The sequence below is a fragment of the Rutilus rutilus genome (genome assembly GCF_951802725.1).
Source record: "Rutilus rutilus genome assembly, chromosome: 10".
Classification (NCBI taxonomy): domain Eukaryota; kingdom Metazoa; phylum Chordata; class Actinopteri; order Cypriniformes; family Leuciscidae; genus Rutilus; species Rutilus rutilus.
This window is the reverse complement of record NC_140215.1, coordinates 15,835,765-15,853,012: the sequence shown is the minus strand read 5'-3', so window position 1 is coordinate 15,853,012 and position 17,248 is coordinate 15,835,765. Positions and strand designations below refer to the sequence as shown.

General features: G+C 38.8%; 1 protein-coding gene across 2 annotated transcripts in view; it reads left to right on the top strand.

Moving 5' to 3' along the window:
• Positions 1-17,248, top strand: part of rnf17 (ring finger protein 17) — a 36,359-nt gene that overhangs the window by 17,203 nt on the left and 1,908 nt on the right. For both annotated transcript variants that reach the window (XM_084422155.1, XM_084422156.1), the window contains exons 13-32: positions 438-609; positions 1,525-1,651; positions 1,934-2,100; positions 5,484-5,616; positions 5,706-5,859; positions 6,757-6,872; positions 9,987-10,101; positions 11,016-11,127; positions 11,290-11,514; positions 11,600-11,744; positions 11,823-11,935; positions 12,444-12,534; positions 12,631-12,743; positions 12,835-13,082; positions 14,449-14,612; positions 14,755-14,874; positions 16,252-16,332; positions 16,470-16,592; positions 16,671-16,727; positions 16,856-16,963. In XM_084422155.1, the coding sequence (XP_084278281.1) occupies positions 438-609; positions 1,525-1,651; positions 1,934-2,100; positions 5,484-5,616; positions 5,706-5,859; positions 6,757-6,872; positions 9,987-10,101; positions 11,016-11,127; positions 11,290-11,514; positions 11,600-11,744; positions 11,823-11,935; positions 12,444-12,534; positions 12,631-12,743; positions 12,835-13,082; positions 14,449-14,612; positions 14,755-14,874; positions 16,252-16,332; positions 16,470-16,592; positions 16,671-16,727; positions 16,856-16,963 (2,684 nt within the window). The remainder of the gene's footprint in view (positions 1-437; positions 610-1,524; positions 1,652-1,933; positions 2,101-5,483; positions 5,617-5,705; positions 5,860-6,756; positions 6,873-9,986; positions 10,102-11,015; positions 11,128-11,289; positions 11,515-11,599; positions 11,745-11,822; positions 11,936-12,443; positions 12,535-12,630; positions 12,744-12,834; positions 13,083-14,448; positions 14,613-14,754; positions 14,875-16,251; positions 16,333-16,469; positions 16,593-16,670; positions 16,728-16,855; positions 16,964-17,248) is intronic.

Genomic DNA, 17,248 nt, shown 5'->3' with positions numbered 1-17,248 from the left:
AACTTGTGTAAGTGCATCAACACATGAACACAAAATAGCAAACTGCCATTCAGAAACAGTCCACTTCTACTCACTACACATCTACATATTGTTCGTCAAAAACACCAGATGGTCAACTTGATCTACAGCAAGTGCTGAGCGCTTTTTGTTGACAATGTTTTCAGCTGATGAAAACACACTCAGCTCTGACCAATGTGCAAGGTATGGTCAAGTATGTAGTTGCACAGTTTTTGCCACCAACTGAGAGGGTTTTTGTCAGCAGGTAGCCTTTTAAAAATTAAGCCTTATGATATGAACATTGTCTTAATGTATTTTTGCAAATGGAATGACTTTTTTTTTTAAATATTTGTATGGATGTCAACAACACACAGCTTCATAAAAAATGAAAACAAATGAATGCAAGTCACCTTGCATATGGTGTGTGTGTGTGTTCACAGGCTCTCTGATCTTTGTCTATTGGAAGGAGGATGTGTGGTGTAGAGTAACAGTGACTGAGCTCTTTCATAAAGAGCGTTTCCAGAGTGTGACCAAATGCCTTGCTTTAGAAGTCTCCCGTCTATCTGTTTACTTTCAGGACTATGGCTTCTCCAAGGGCTTCTCAATCCCAAGGTGAGAATTAAATGGTGTATGTTTAAGCACTGTAAAAAAAAAAAAATTGTCATTAGGGCTGTCGCATTAACCACAATATTGTAATACTGCAACCCCCTACAATGCGAGTAAATCAAGTAAATTTCACTCTGGGTGACTAAATAATGTCTATCATTAGCCATTGGCTAATAAATTCTTAGATTTTACTCGCCAGTGTGTGTGTTAGATGCCAAGTACAAGTTTAACATAGATATATTTCCACTCGCTGAACACTCTGACTGAGCGCTTGAGAGTTTCGCTCTCCGTCAAGCGATCTCTACTAATATTTCAAATTCAGCTCAGCGTACCTGTATTTGACGTACCATAAATTCTTGCGTTTCTCTCACACACGCAAAGAGAGAGAGCGAGAGTCTTACATGAATGGCGTCAGCGTTGGTCAATGCATTGAGTCAATGGAGATTCGAGGATCGGAACTAACTGTTATACATAAAACAATTGCCTAACAAGCTTATTGTCAGGTTTATGTTCTGTTATGTGGACCCTTATTTTGACATTCTCTTGACATTTCACTTCCTGTTTCAACGCTGTTTAGTTTCATTGGTTACTGATTATGTCCTAATTTTTGTTCCTGCTGATCACATTGTAACACTTATTTATATCGCCATAAATATAAATAAATAAATAAAAAATGGTGATAATACTGCGTATTGCACTATTGAGCCACTCAAAATTACCACAAGGTAAATTCCTTCACCGCAACAGCCTTTTGTTGTAATTTTTAAAGGCTTAAAATCCTCTTTATTTGTTAGTTAGTTGTGTGCATTTCTGGATCTGGACCTGAATGTTGTTGTATCTTCAAATAGTGAATCTGCTCATGGCATTAGTTGATTGTGATTGATCTGTTTGCAAATCATGTTTTCTTTTTGTGTGTCTTAGTGATGGAGATTTAAGCTCGTTGAATGAGTGTCTGCGGAGACCTGATGCAAATGCTCTGTTGGAAATAAACGGCTGGGCTCCTCTGGCCATCAAATGTTCCCTTCAAGATATTATTCCTTCAGACCTGGTAAGAGCTGTGGAGATGTATTTACTCTAACAACACAAGCAAGTATTAGTGTTGTAATTGAGTGCACAAAATACATGTCAAAATAAGTTTTCTCACATTTCAACCACAGGAAGTTATTCATATGGGTGCCATCTAGTGGTGGAAAACTGTTTCATATCTATTTCTGTTTTATGGATGCTATTAGAGAATGTTAATTGTTTGAGCATGGCTTGTCTCCAGGCACAATTGATAACTGAGAAGACATGGAAAGTGATGTGGTGTTTGTGTTTTTATGTGTATCAGGTGAAAGGGTGGACTTCAGAGGCAAGTGATGAGATGAGAAGACTGCTAGGCTCTGAGGCTGTGGAGATGCAGGTGTTCGGTCAGGACGGAGACACACTGTTAGTGGATATGAGGAAAACGGCGATGGTGTCTCTGCGGGAGCATCTGGTGTTCATGGAACTGGCCAGGTGTGTAATAGTCACATCTGGGGCTGTTAACTTCATCCTTACAGCACACTAAAGGTGGGAATTTTTAGGCACCTCACGATCCGATTCCGAGAGTCACAATCTTGTGCAAGTCCATGTGTGCAAGTTTATGTGCAAGTCCATAAACCGTTTACATGGAGTCGCACACAGTCGCAGGCCACGAGCACTCTTCGCAAAGTGAGGCATTTAAGTGGCACCGAAATCTGCGTTTTGATTCGTTCCGGTTACATGGGTACCGGTTCCATATTGGTACTGGGTTTCGGTACCCAACCCTATCTATAATATTTTTATCTAGAGCCAAAAGTCTATGCTTTTCCAGCACATGAAGAGCATTTCATAATAGACAATGTTAGAATTTGGAAAACTATTAAGAGATGGCAAGGAAAGACAAAAAATCTTTTAAATAACTTTATGTTCTCATGATGAGAGTTATGATTATTAGATTATGTACATTGTTTTTAGTGTTTATTGCTTTGAGCAAAGAATAAAAATGGTCCATACTTTTCTTAAGAGGTAAACCCTGCAGCCCCAGTATGTCCCGTATGTTCAGTCCCAAGGCCTTCTATGTTCCATGCTGGTGGTGTCTAAATAATCAAAAACAAATTAGCCTGTTAAAACATCTGATCTTACCTTTTTATAATCCTATCCAGTTGGGAGAAATACATTTACTTTTTTTGATACATTTTTGGTAAAGATTCTTTGACATCACTGTTTTGGCTCTATGGGCCCAAGATTCTCATCTTTGACTATTTTGAGTGTCTTTTCTTTTACAAAGTACTACAGCTGCCTCGATGGAAACTGTTCCAAAACAGTATTGTCCGGACCTCCGCTGGGAAGGAAATATAGAGACCGGACATCTTGTAACTTTAATTGAATACCCCTGCTATACAATGAAGCCCACGAATGCCCTTTCCTTCAACCTTTTCGAACTTTATAGAAGATCGGAGTAGGGGTGGGCGATATGGCAAAAATATCATATCACGATTTTATCACCATTCTTTTTCATGTTGGTTTAACTATTTTGCAAGTGACTGAGCATTACAGCCAAACTAATATTCCAATTTTAAAAACGAAGCCTTACAAGGAAACAAAATATTAAATAAAAAAAGACATTTAGGCCAAAGTGGTGTAGTTAAAAATGTTTTGCATTATTTTCTTTATTAAAAAATAAGATCAAAGATAAACATTACACAACATAATATACAAATGAAGTAAACAGTGCTTTATTTTTTTCTGCCACAGTATGTGTTTTTAACAGTAGCATTCAAAGGTGCATTGCGCAAGTCTCTGAGTTTTTGCAGAACTATGCCCCCTTCTGGCGACACGCGAAACTGCAACCAGAGTTGTGCACGCGGTTACGTGGAGTTTGCGTTGGGGTTTGGGATGAACTAGAAGCCGGTCTCTTTGAATCCATCTTCTACTTTTGCAAAAGTCGCTTGAGTTGTCTTCGCTGATGCGGATAATGGCGGCGAATACACAAACCTGCCAGACATAGCCAGGTGAGCGTGAACGCGCATGACGTCACGCCCAGTCGATTCCGACCCGAATCCCTCTTATTTATTTTACTGTACAGGATTATAGAGGCAATCGCAGTGATCATAGAAGGGCTCATTCAGCCCATCAGGCAATTGTTTAAGCATGTATGGGTTCGAAAAACGGGTATTTTTAACATGAAATGTTGCGCAATGCACCTTTCAAGAAAGAAATTAAATGAACAAATATAAAAATAGAACACTACATAGACTTTACTTTATAAATTATACATTGATTCTTCTTAAAGCTTCTATTAAAGTTCTCAGAGCAGCGAGTGATTTTTCTCTGTGTTTAGTTTTTTTATTAACATTAAAGGGATAGTTTCCCCAAAAATGAAAATTGTCATCATTTACTCTCTCAAGTTTCTCTCAACAAACAGTTGCTGGTCCCCACAGACTTACATAATATATTTTCCTACTATGGAAGTCAATGGGGACCAGCAACTGTTTGTTTACCCACATACTGAAGCAGAAAACAAAATGACAATCTTATTTTGTGTTCAGCACAAGAAAGAATTTAATACAGGTTTGGAACAACATTAGAGGGAGTAAATGACAGACTTTAAATTTTTGGGTGAACTTTCGGCAGCATGTTTACTATAGGCTACTGTCACTTTTAAGACCGGCACGCGAAGCGTCTAATATACACGCACCAGATTTCCCCTCAAATGTTTGCTTTCACTTTAGACACATAACCAACTGTGTTTACTTAAACCACATGTGTATTTGACAGTTTTAGTGCTATAAGATCCGAAAGATAACTTAGTCCAGTTATCAGGCACTGTTTGACAGGCTTTTTATTGCCTGTGAGCTACGGGTGAACGCGATCAGAAAAAAACGCATGTTAGGACAGCGCATCAGCCCGTGAATGAAACGTTTAAACGGCAATGCTTAAAGCACATGCAAATAATGAACTTTTGTGAATTGCAGTGTCCCGTGAGTGTAACTCGATCTCTGCGTTAACATCTGATGTGAATGTACATCGCGTGGTGAGACTGAGACGCCAGAACTGCAACTGATCCACGATCAAAAACCGTGATATCGCACACCCCTAAATTGGAGGGTTTCTATGTCTGTGGAATTGGAAGCAAGCAGAATACATCTGTTTCTAGACGGCACTCAGTCCTATGGCGAAATTTGGGTTAAAAGCGATTCGATTCTGTTGAAGAGAGAATTGTGCTGCATCTGAGAATTTTTTTTTTTTTTTTTTTTTTTTTTTTTTTGCAGCACACATGCCATTTCGTACCATCTAGATTTCACCTGCTATTATCAGTATATTGAACAATGAAATCTTTAACTGAGAATTTTTAACAGTCATGCATCACTTTGGGCTAGAGATGCACTGATTGCAAATTTCTTGGCCGATTCTGATTGACAGCATATACAAACAAAAATCTACTTTTCTTCAATGCAAAAAAGTAGAAAGTCTGTAATAAAATAAGATTGTATATATACATCGCATATATAGCAAATTATAAATCTGTAGTAAATTTTGTTAATAAATGTAAAATAATGTAGTTTAAAAAGTTAGAAGAGTTGAATCCCAGGAAACGCGTGCCCTGATAAATGTATACCTTGAATAGTATTTTTGGCAAAGCATCGGCAAATAAATAAAATGTAAATGCTAGTGAAAATGAGAAATGCCTGAACGTCCAAACAGAAAAAAAATGCTTATTGGTGAACCATTACACAAAGCTTAATGAAATGTTTTCAAAAATAACACATTAACTTTGCCAACCCTTGTAAACACAATTAGATTGTCACCTCTTTTTTGTTATCGTTTTGCTAAGATTGTTAATCTGAACAATGCTGATCTGAAACTTGTGTGTACAGATTCTACTCTCCTATAGTAGCTCCTGGCAGTGTGCCCCTGCTCTTCTACCCTCCAGTTCTCCCTAAAATCAATGTTGAGTTCAACGCTATGGTTGCTCATGTAAACTCACCGTCAGACTTCTATGTACAACAAGTGGGTGTAAAAACACACATTATTATAAATTCCTAATGAAATTAAATGAATGATTGAAAATGTGATTTACTCACCCTTGGTGAATGCAGGTTGAAAATATGGAGTACCTGCTGTTGCATTCGAAGCTTCAAGACTGTTACAGTCATCCCAATGCAGACCAGGAGTTCCAGATCTACTGCCCTTCTATCTCACAGGCCTGCGTCGCTAGCTATGACCAAGAATGGTGCAGGGTTCAGGTCACAGGTGTGTGTGTGTGTGTGTGTGTGTGTGTGTGTGTGTGTGTGTGTGTGTGTGTACACCATATCAAACATAAACATTCAGTAAAGGAAGACTTAGGGCTGCTCGATTATGGAATAACGATTATTTTGGTCAGTATTGAAATCTAGATTATGTAACACGATTATTTCACATGACTTTGGTAACGTGTTGCATTTATTAAAAAGACACCTTTCAACAATTCTTAAATTGAAATTTGAACATTTATTGTACTTTTTGAACTATTAAAATAAATAATATAACAGATAATACTTCAAGTATTTAAATTTTCTCGCAGGTCTACCCCTTATAATGCGGGAAATTCCCCCACAAACATTGATTCACTTTTGCAAGTAGATTGTATGAATAGCCTAAATTAATCCACACAGATTATAAAATCAAATCTATCATTTTAAAACTTTCGCAAAGACGCAATTTCACAAACCGCGTGAGTGTTCAGCGGTGCTGCGTCTTCTCTCTCTCTCTGTCTCTCAAAATGGGTCGGACAAGGCAAGCGTTGAAACTACACTCTCGCATTTAGGAGTCGGGACATGACAGAATTGTCACTTGCACAATCGGGCCAGTATTGCATAGCAACTAAAGTTGATAATTTTCACTTCAAGTCTTATCAGATTAAACATTCAAGCTGAGAGAGTTTACGGCTTCGGGAGGGGCGGAAGTGCGCGTGAGCGTGTCGTTCAGAACATAAGACAAAATAAGAGTGTTCTTGCAAAACAGAACATGGCAAAATAATCGTTTTTACTCGATTGCACCATTTTGCTGATCGTTGGGAGCCGAAATTGAAATTAAATTAATTGCACAGCCCTAGGAAGACTGTCGCTCTGATAAAATGTATGAAGGTTAAGGCCTCTGTCTATCTCTCAGGTTTCCCTGGTGGTCGGATGGTCGAGGTTCGGTATGTGGACTTTGGCTACAGAAAGACACTCTCCGTGAAAGATCTGAGACAGATAAAGGACGAGTTCTTTGCTTTGCCAGAAATGGTAAGATTTAGCCTGTAATTCTGGTTATGAGGGACAATACTGGTATGAAATTTTATACTTGTTTAAATATGAATGAAACTTACTTGACAACTATGGTTCCCCAATATCCAAATGAATAGAATAGTCTTAAATAATAATTACTTGCCGGTGCATGGCAAGATTTCTTGTGATCGTGCTGTCTCTCATATGTACAAGTACTTTTCATATTCACATTCACATACTTTTCATTTTAATGCCATGGTAACAAACATACCTGAGAGTGCAAATATCCTGTATTTTAGGCACTGTTGCTTTGTACCTGGTGCGTTTGTCCCCATTCCCCCTCTGGCCTGCACTTAACATTCCCGGCTGGAGCAAGCTTATTTAATTTACGATGAAACTGAAATAAACCAGGAAGAAAAGCACTTTTGCTAATAGATTGTAGGGCTGTCACTTTTGTGAAAAAATCCTGTTTGATTTTTGAGACATAAGTGTTCATTGAATCGATTGTAACATCGATTTTCCACGTGTAAAGACGTTTCCATTTTAAATGCCAAATATGGGCAAATCCACGGACAACTAACAGGCACTAGAACGGACATAAAGAGGACGCTTGAGAGACACAAGTTAGCAATATTCCTGATGATTTATTGCCATGAAGTTTCGTGCACAATGACAAACAGGAGTGCAACATTCTCGAAAAACAATAAGCGGAGCGGACTGCCATAACATAAATGAAATACATTACTGCAGTCTTCAACATGGCTGTGTTTACAATTAGAAATGTCAAACAAATTTCGCCTACGTAGGCGATTGTAGACTGTAGCCCGTATCTGTATCTGTATGCATGAGACTGTCTGCATACCGGCAGAATTCACAGTTTTGTTGTAAAAAGAGACACATTAAGCAGAAGTATAATTTGCTGTTTGTCAGAACCTGCAGTTGCTGTGTGACGCGCGTTCGCTGCGGGCGTATCGTGATGGGCTGGACGCGCTCCGAGAAAAGACAGTTAAAATCGATTCCCTATTTTCGTTTTCAAAACTTGCGTTGGTTGGTCCGATCGATTGTGCAGTCGATTTTCGAACGTAAAGTGACAGCCCTAATAGACTGCCTATAAGATTTATCCTTTATGGGGCGCAGCGATTTTCACTTGATTGTGCTGCATGTTAGCCTGGGTGCCAGCCCGAACCCCGCCCACAATATTTTTTGGCCGGGAAGTTCGGTCTGGACTCGCTCCGTTGAGGAGCTATTATGCCCGAACAAAAATTGTTCGGACCAATCAAATTGTCAGGGCGGGCTTTATACGATGATGGACAGATGAGCAATGCAACGTAATCGTCCACGTCACCAAAGAGCGCTTGATTTGAATTAGTTTACAACAAAGACGACTGCTGCTGGAGAATTGAGATTTCACGAGTTCACATTTACAAATAAGTCAGATAGAATAAATGCGTTTATAAGATTTCACACAAATAAGTCGATAGAATAAATGCGTATATGACGTGCTGTCCGAGGAGAGGGCTGTGGGCTCGGTAGCCATGCTCCCCCGTATTCCTGGTTGTGAGAGAACAAGACAAGAGTGAGGATTCGGGGTGGTGGAGGGATGCTGAAAAACTGTCAAGGAGTGTTAGGTAAGTTTACAGAGTGAATATGCTTCCTCATGCTGATAGATAGGGTAACGTTAGACATGGTATTGTTTGATGACAAGTTTATATTGGATTGATTATTTGTACGTGCTCCTCCCGAACTTTGTTTATGAAACATCATGTGTAGATTCCGCCATCGCGTCTGTTATATCGACAGCGCATTCATTTTAAAAGAGGAACAGAGAGCCGCGACATTTTGTTGGTTGAAAATATGAATGAAGAACATGCGTCATTTACTCCGTTGCTCTGATTGGTTGTAGGTCTATCCAATTGAGTGCAGAGTTTTTTTTTCCTGGTTTGGTTGAGACACGCCCCATAATCAAATCTCTATGGAAAAGTATCAGACTCACATTCTGACTAGAATTGAGTATGACGACGTCAGGCTAGCTGCATGTATCAGAAGATTAAAATATAAAATTGGTTACAGCTCTGACATTATGAATTATAAATTGAAGTAGCCTGCACTAGTCAATAAGGAAGATTATGCAGACTCAATATCTACAAGTATGAAAACGGATGTCACATAGGGCAAAATGTGTTAACATTTTAAGAACAACATGCAAACATACTTTTTTTTATATTATTTGAAACCGCTACAGCAGCGGGGAAGATGCATGGACATTAATCTGCGTTATTTTAACGTTATGTTTAGTTTTTACCTAAAACCTACCCTGTAATACAAATATGGACATGTCCACATTCAAGCATTTCTTACAATGGGCTTAAACGGCTCTCCCCTTTACAGCATATTTAGTTCACAAACAACTGACTGTCATGACCTAAAAATATGATTTTCATTTACAACTATAAACGTTCATGATTTGGACACTGCTCTCATGTCTCTATGCAGGTTAGGATTTCTTCAGTTCAGAATAAAGAGGGACTACTTGTTTTTATGAAATGTAGTGGAGTAAAAAGTATGATATTATGCTTTGGAATGTAGTGAAATAAAAGTTAAAGTTTCCAAAAATATACTCTAAAGTACAGATGTTAATCATCATACATACAAATGTTAGTACAAATGTACTTAAGTACAGTAACAAAGTAAAAATACTTTGTTACTGTCCACCACTGCTAAATATTGAAAATCCAGATCATGCATGCTCCAGTTTTTTCTGTTAAAGGACCCAAGTAGATTATATATCGGCTGTTCCTCAATCTTTCCTCACCGACACTCAACTCTGACACCCTAATACAAATGATTCTGTCAATTTGGTTGAGCTTATCTACATCTATGAAACTAATCCTTCAAGTGTGTAAATTTAATAATTTCATTCCCCTTGAATTTTGTTTGTTTCATTTTGATTTTGTCAACATAAAAATTTAATATTTAAAATCAAATGTGCAGTGAAAATTACCCTGCAGCACCAGATAGCATCCCACTAGTAAGAATGATCCTGTCAAAGCAGGTCTTACAAGCACACTTCAATCATCGGCATGAGACCTCTGATAAATAACCAACTTAAGGAAGCCTATCTGTCCCTTTCAGGCCTTGTGGTGCAGTCTGAATGATGTGGTCAGTTTGCAGAAAACATGGAGTGATGAAGCCTGTGATATGTTTAAGGAACTCGTGGAGCATAAACTTGTCACTGTTGTGCCAAAACGTAACTTTACACCTACGGACATAAACACAAGGGGTGTAACGGTTCAAATTACAAAAGGTTTGGTTTTTATTTCTTAGGTTCATGGTTTCGGTACGGTTCAGTAAGTGCTATGTTTAGGGAAAAAGGACTACTGTCAAATAAAAATGAAGAAAATATTAACAATTAATCAAGCAAGCAATAGAGTTAGTCCACTACATATACACATACACTGATACTGATACACATGTTGTCTTTCTTGACTGTTTACAATATTTTTGTGAATTTTCCCATTCAAGCACATAACTTGAAATAGAACTCAATATTTGCGCACTGTCTGAGACGCGGCTTTCCGTGTGTGCGCGCTTCGGATGATTGCACACACAAATCTTCTCACAATGTGCGCAAGTTCTTTCACCTCTACTTGCGCTTGAACGTTTAAATGAGTTTAGTTTAAACACAGATAGCAATGTGTGCTGTTCAGGTCTCACCTGCACTCACGTGTTATCAACACCTGGGTGAAGACGGCATAAACGACTGTCATATTAGAGCATATGGCACTCCTATTGAACTAAGACTTGAACTTTTAAAGGAAGATAGAATGTGTATTCATCGACAGAAACCTACATTATCCTAACTCAACAAACCATATTATAGATGCGTCTGCGTCGTCAGATTTGAGAAACCACGGTGCAAGTGCGTGCCGAATCTGAACCGTGGGTGGAAAACTTTAATAATTTTTTTTTTTTATATATATATATATATAAACAGAGAACCGTTACACCCTTTATAAACACACACAGACATCTGAGATGCATCAATGCTTTTAAGCAAGTTTAATGTTTACATTTCTGTAGTTTTTATATAAATTTTCCATAATGAGATTGAGGGTAATGTGGTATACTGTACATTTTTGCTTGTCACTCACATTTATTCAGAGTCCAACACTAGACCTGTGCCCGTGTGTCTGTATGAGATTGGGGACGATTTTCCAGGAACCAGTATTGAGGACATACTGGTCAGAAATGGCCTTGCTGTTTCCAGTAAACAGTAAGTTGTAAAAAGACAAAAGAAACATCTTTCTTTCTGTTTTTCTTTCTGTTTTTTGTTCTTTCTGTCCCTTTTTCTTTCTTTTTTTCCCTCTTGCTCGCTCATTCAAGCTAAGCTGTAAAATTAATTCTTTTCCATGTTCATTTTCTCCTGCTTTATCAGGATCCAGGTTAAAGACACCCAGCCCTTGGAGACGACCGTTTGGGACCCTCCATTTGAAGAGGAAGTTCGGTCTGTTGTGCCGACTCCCCCTCCTGCTTCTGAAGAGCTGAAGCCCAGCCTGAGTCTGCCTACCTGTCTCAAAGACATCAGAGTTCGTGTGACACACGTCACCTCCCCTGGAAACATCTTTGTGCAGCTGCTGCAGTTTGACAGCCAGCTGAAGAGGTGCCTGATTTCCTCAGTCCATATTCTATAGTCATCAGATGCATTTGAAGTTGTAACACTGCCATTTTGCTCGCAATGTTTGCAGAATCCACGACACGCTGAAGAGTCTCTTCTCTAAGTCTGAGCCGCAGGAGATGCACTGGGAAGCAGAGATGTTCTGTGCTGCTAATAACACTGGGGTTTGGGAAAGAGGAAAAGTGTGCAGCGTGTCCACTAGTGGTGTTGCAGAGGTATTCGTGCACACACTTACTGAATAAAATGGAAAGAGTGGGAATCTGCTGTTTAATTAACCTGGTGTGTGTTTATAGGTTTTGCGTTGTGACTTTGGTAATAAAGTGAATCTCCATGTGAACAATCTCAGACCCCTCTGTGCGGATCTGATTGGATCTTTCCTACTGGAATGTAACCTCAGTGGTATAAGGTAAATTATCTTTTTCCCATAGTTGTGCATATAGAGTTGCAGTCATAAGTTTACTTGCACTTTGCAGAAAAAATAATTGCTGAGAGTAAATTGTACCCATTTTCTCTTCAGGGAATCATGGAAGTATCATATTTAGCTTCTAAAGGGCAGTATAAAATTGAAAAATAAGATCTTTAAACAAAATAAGAGCTGGGGTTTGTTCATTTTTTGTTTTGTTTTTTTGTTCTTGAGCATCAGTGAATGTTTGCACCTTTTGTAATAGTTGTTTGAGTCCCTCAATTGTCCTTAGTGAGAAAAGATGTATCTCAAAACCATACAATGACTGTTGGAGGGTTCAAATATACAGAAGACGCTGGAAAACCAATGAATGTGCAGGACCTGGAGGATTTTTGGAGGGACTCTATCACAAAACAAACAACTTTTTCATTGATCATTTGTTCATATGTAACAGGGAAATATATTTTTTTAAATTTAGCAATTCATGTTCTCTTCCTCTTCTAACTCTCAGGCCAGCTGGTGGTCGCTCTACGTGGACAGCCACAGCGTGTGACTTTATCTCTCTCTACTTAACCGGTGCCATGGCTGTAATGAACATAAAGGTTAGAATGAATGTAAAGAAATGAAAAAAGCATAGAAGTTAACTCTGTTACAGCCAGTTCCTGTCTCTGATTCTGTGTGTGTAATTTCCCTCTCAGGAGCCAACCGCTAGCCCAGTGCTTGTGTCTCTGTTCTGTTCGAACCGGGCCGGTCAAAACGTCAATTTTGCTGATTTTCTCATTAGTGAAGGGCTTGCACTAAAGGAGAGAAAGTAAGAAAAATGTCACTGAAGGAAAGTAGTAATTTATGAATTTAGAACATTAATGTCAAGCCCTGCATATACTGAAGTAAACTGTTCCTAGGGCTGCTTCCACATCTGAGACGGTCTTTTCAGAGGAGTGTGTGTTGAGTGAGGTGGTTCCTGAGCCACAGAGAATAGTGAGTCCATCTCAGACTCTGCCTACACCCACCCCTCGCTTTAACCCACCACCAGAGAGAGTGCAGACACGCTCTTACCCCCCTCCAGAGCTGCCTCCCTGCGGAAACGCGCTCATGAGCATCTCGGCCATCTCTGAACAAGGTGTCATTTACGCAATGACACACCAAGCAGGTGTGTGCAGTTTTTATTGGTAGCTAAAACAAATAAAACTTTTCAGCATCTCTCTCAGCCTTAAATTTTATGTAAATGACTTCTGTTATGATTTGCTATCCTGATATTTGTAATGAGATTGCCACTGGCTAATTAAAAATTTGCATGTAATGCCTTTTTACCTGCGTATTCTGTGATGAGTAGCCTATCAAATCTTTTGTTGTGTTGCCATTATAAAAATTGGACTGTGCACCAGTTTCACTCACTGAGTTTGGGGTGCAAAATATGCACGGGGAAAGGAAGGGTTAGCTTCATGCGACAGAAAAATGTCAAAACAAAAAATATCAGACTTTTTCAAATAGTCCTCATCTCTGTTGAACAATTTGTAGGGCTTTGTAACTTTTAATGTTGCTTTTAATATGTTTGTTCCTTTTAATAAACAAATTCTCAGCTTTCAAATTCTGCCAATTTTACCTCGAAATACAAACAATAAATATGTTTTTGTGCTCTTTAATGCGGCGTGACAGATCACTGTAGCGCTTCAGTTTAAGCGGCATGTGAACCGATCATCTCTTCTGCTTTACTACTAGTTATAGGATGAAATAAGCACGAATTAACATCAAAACACAAAAAGTATGTTAAAAGAAACGGTACAACTTTCTGAAATGTATTGTCTTATGTAACGCTTAATCTGTTACAAATCGGGAAAGACCTCAATAAAACAGTTTGTAAACTGTCACATACCATTACATTTGCCTCAGAAGAGCCATTCAATGTCCATAAACTTGTCAGTCAGCTAGAAAAAAAGAACTCTAGAGAGGAGCATTTTGCTAAATGTATGCACTATATTACGTGTTCATTCAAATTTTACTTAACCCGTTGTCTACATGATGAGAAGGAAAAGGAGCTAAAAATAAAATCCAACACTGCCTATATGATTGCATGTGTAGAGCTACCATTCACCAAATTTACCTCTCACATGGACTGTGGACTGGATGTGTCCAAAGACATGACAACATTTATAGGATGCATTGAGGTGGCGGCCAAACTACACAAAACAGCCAAGTGATGGGTGTGTTCACACTAGTTCAGTTTGTTTGGTCCGGACGAAACATTTACATGTCTTTGGTCCGTGTTGCGTTTATATTTCATTCGAACCACACCGGAGTTCGTCTCGGTTCGCTTGTTTGGTGCGCACCAGGGTTCAGATGGCAGCACTAACAGAGCAATTGCACTAGGGTCCGTTTTAATTGAACACACCTTATGACATAATTCTCAAGTTGAAAAAGATGACCATGGTCATATGTTGTTAAACATGGGCAAGGAACATTTGTTTCTCATTATATGTCCTCTCCCAGTACTAATTTTTCTTTTTTCTGCTGTTTAGTGTGCGAGTTTGATCGCTTGCGGGAGCGGCTGCAACAGCACATTAAAACTCTGCCGAGACAGAAGAACTACAACTGGAAAGGAGTTTTGGGCTGTGCTGTCATGGGAACCGACATGTTCTGGTACAGAGGTCAGGTGCAGGAGGTCATTGGAGGACATGTGAAGGTCAGTGTGCTTTCATTGCATTGCATTACTTCTGTGTGAAAGTGAATTTATTTATAAATCCCAAATTCTCTGATCAAATATAATTGGCTGAACACTATGGGTTGTATTGTTTTGTTATCAGTTTGTGATGTAATTGTTACAGGTCCGATATGTGGACCAGGGACTTGTGGAGAGCATCCCGGTTTGTCACGTGTACCCAGTGGTTCTCTGTGAGGATGTGCCACAGCTCTGTGTGCCTTGTCAGATAAATGGAGTCATACCGGTACGTGTGTGGTAATTTGAGTTTGATCACTTTGAATGTAAACTGGGCAATGTGATCATCCGCAGCAGTGCATCCTTTAAACCAGGGATCCCCCACCCCCCCCCACCCTGTTTTAACCTCTTAGCTGTGAGATTTCTACAATTATTTTGTGTAAGATCATATTTCATCCCAAAACCAATATAAATAAAATGTTTAAAATGTACTACAAAATGTAATTTTGCATAAAATAAAGCATATTTTAGAGCCATTTAAAGTGGGTTTGCAATCTGACATTTTAATAAATATTCTCACAATGCAAAAAATATATAAATCCTTATAAACAGGATGTGTTTTATGCAGTGTTGGGGAAGCTACTCTGAAACTGTAGTTTGACAAGCTACAAGCTACTCGTAAGTTAAAGTAGTTAAACTACAGTCAAGCTACCCTTTTGGAAAAGTAGTTAGCTACACTACAAGTTACTATCAAAAAGTAGCTAGCTACATTGAAACTACTTTAGATTTTTTTGAACATATTATAAATAACTGAATAAGTGCCTGAGGAATGTTTTAAGTAAAATATTTAGTGTTTAAAACAATGCAATACAATTATGATTTCAAAGAGTATTGTTTTATTACACACAACACTCAAATATCTCAGACTGTTTGTCAAAAGTGCAAAATTGCAACAAATACAACATTGCAAGTACAAAATATACATCCAACGTAAATTGCATGTAGAACATTTTCTTAAAAAGATTGCATACAAAAGTGTAACCTTTACTTGTCGTTTCTTTGAGAGACATGAACTTGGACAAATAAGGCCATGGGTAATTAACGTTATTTGTTTCTCCATCCTCCAAATCTGCCGCCACGTCTTGCTCCATCATAGATAATATGGGTGTATCAATCCACTTCTGTACGTCAGTGAACCGTTAGCCGCAAGATGCGTGATTAAACAACAGGTGGTGGTAATGGCAAAAAAATTTGTTTGTAATCTAACAAGAAGAAGAATATCCTTGCATCGCGCTGATTCGCGCAGGCTCGACAAAACGCAATGTAGCTTTTGCTCGCGCTACACCGCTACTTGCTGCAAAAAGTAGTTAGCTACTGGAAAAGCTACACTGTTTAAAAAGCAACTGAGCTACTGCCAAGCTACTGAAAAATGTAGTTAAGTTAGTAGCGTCGCTACTTGTAGTTAACTACTCCCCAACACTGGTTTTATGTATTATACAAATATTTTGTTTTAATGGTGTTGTGAAATAAGACCAAGACAAAAAAAAAAAATTCTGAGATTAATCCTTTCATTAGTTCATTCATTTATGTAAAATTCAAAGTAATTCTTTGAATGTGATTTAAGTAGTCTGGTTTTCAGTAAATCATCTGTCTTTAACTGTTACAGATCGGGAAGGGATGGCAGTGGGATGCTGTGGTGCTTATGAAGGAGTTGCTACTTGGGCGTTCAGTCAATGTCTACATTATGGTAAAGTAAATTTGCATGTACTCATTTACATCTACACCACTTCATGTATCAGCAGAACTGTATTAATCACTTCTAGGTCAAATCATCATGTGTTGACAAGCAGTCAGCGCTCTCCCAGTAAACCTGTTGTTTTGCAGGAACACCCAGAGGATCCATGTGACTGTGTTACGGTAGAGATAATGGTGGATGGCATGGCTCTTAGCAAGATAATGGTGCACCACCAATATGCCACTTTTGACCCTGCCATCAGCAGCCAAGAGGTCTGATCAGTGGAGATTAGCGGGAGGGGGTTTGTTTTGCTTGTGTGAGGTGTAGATATTGACAGTGTTTCTTTCCAGGATTATGTGGTTAAGCCTCCTGCCCTTGATATGGATGACTGGGATCTAAACACAGAGGTAGAAGTTTAATTTCTGTTGACGTTGTACAATTCCTCAATTTCTGGTGAAATAAATTTCATAGCAATCACTCAGTTTGCTTACTAAAATTCCAGAGCTGGTTTAGTAGCAGGGTGTTGTGTTTTTAGGGATTGGAGGAGCCCCAGCCTGTTTTAGGGGTCTATAAAGAACTCCAGATTCCTAAGGAAAGAAAACATTTCCCTGCCAGGGTCAAGCATATCCGCACCCCTAATGAGGTATGTGAGCTGATGGGTCTGCGTTCAAACCTTCCGTCACATGTTTATATCTGGCCTTGTTCATCAGACGTTCATGTAGAAAAATGCACCTTATGAATTTGTCGTCTCAAAGAGTTGGTCTTAAATTTGAAATGCAGCACCAGTATTAGAAGAACCAGTAACATTAGAGAAAATTCACTGGCAAAAATTGTCCCGCACAGCTTGCATAGAGGGTGCTTTCTGTTTTTAACATGGCAAATCTGTGACCAACTTGAACCTGTTGTGAAATTAGCATGGGAAAATCTT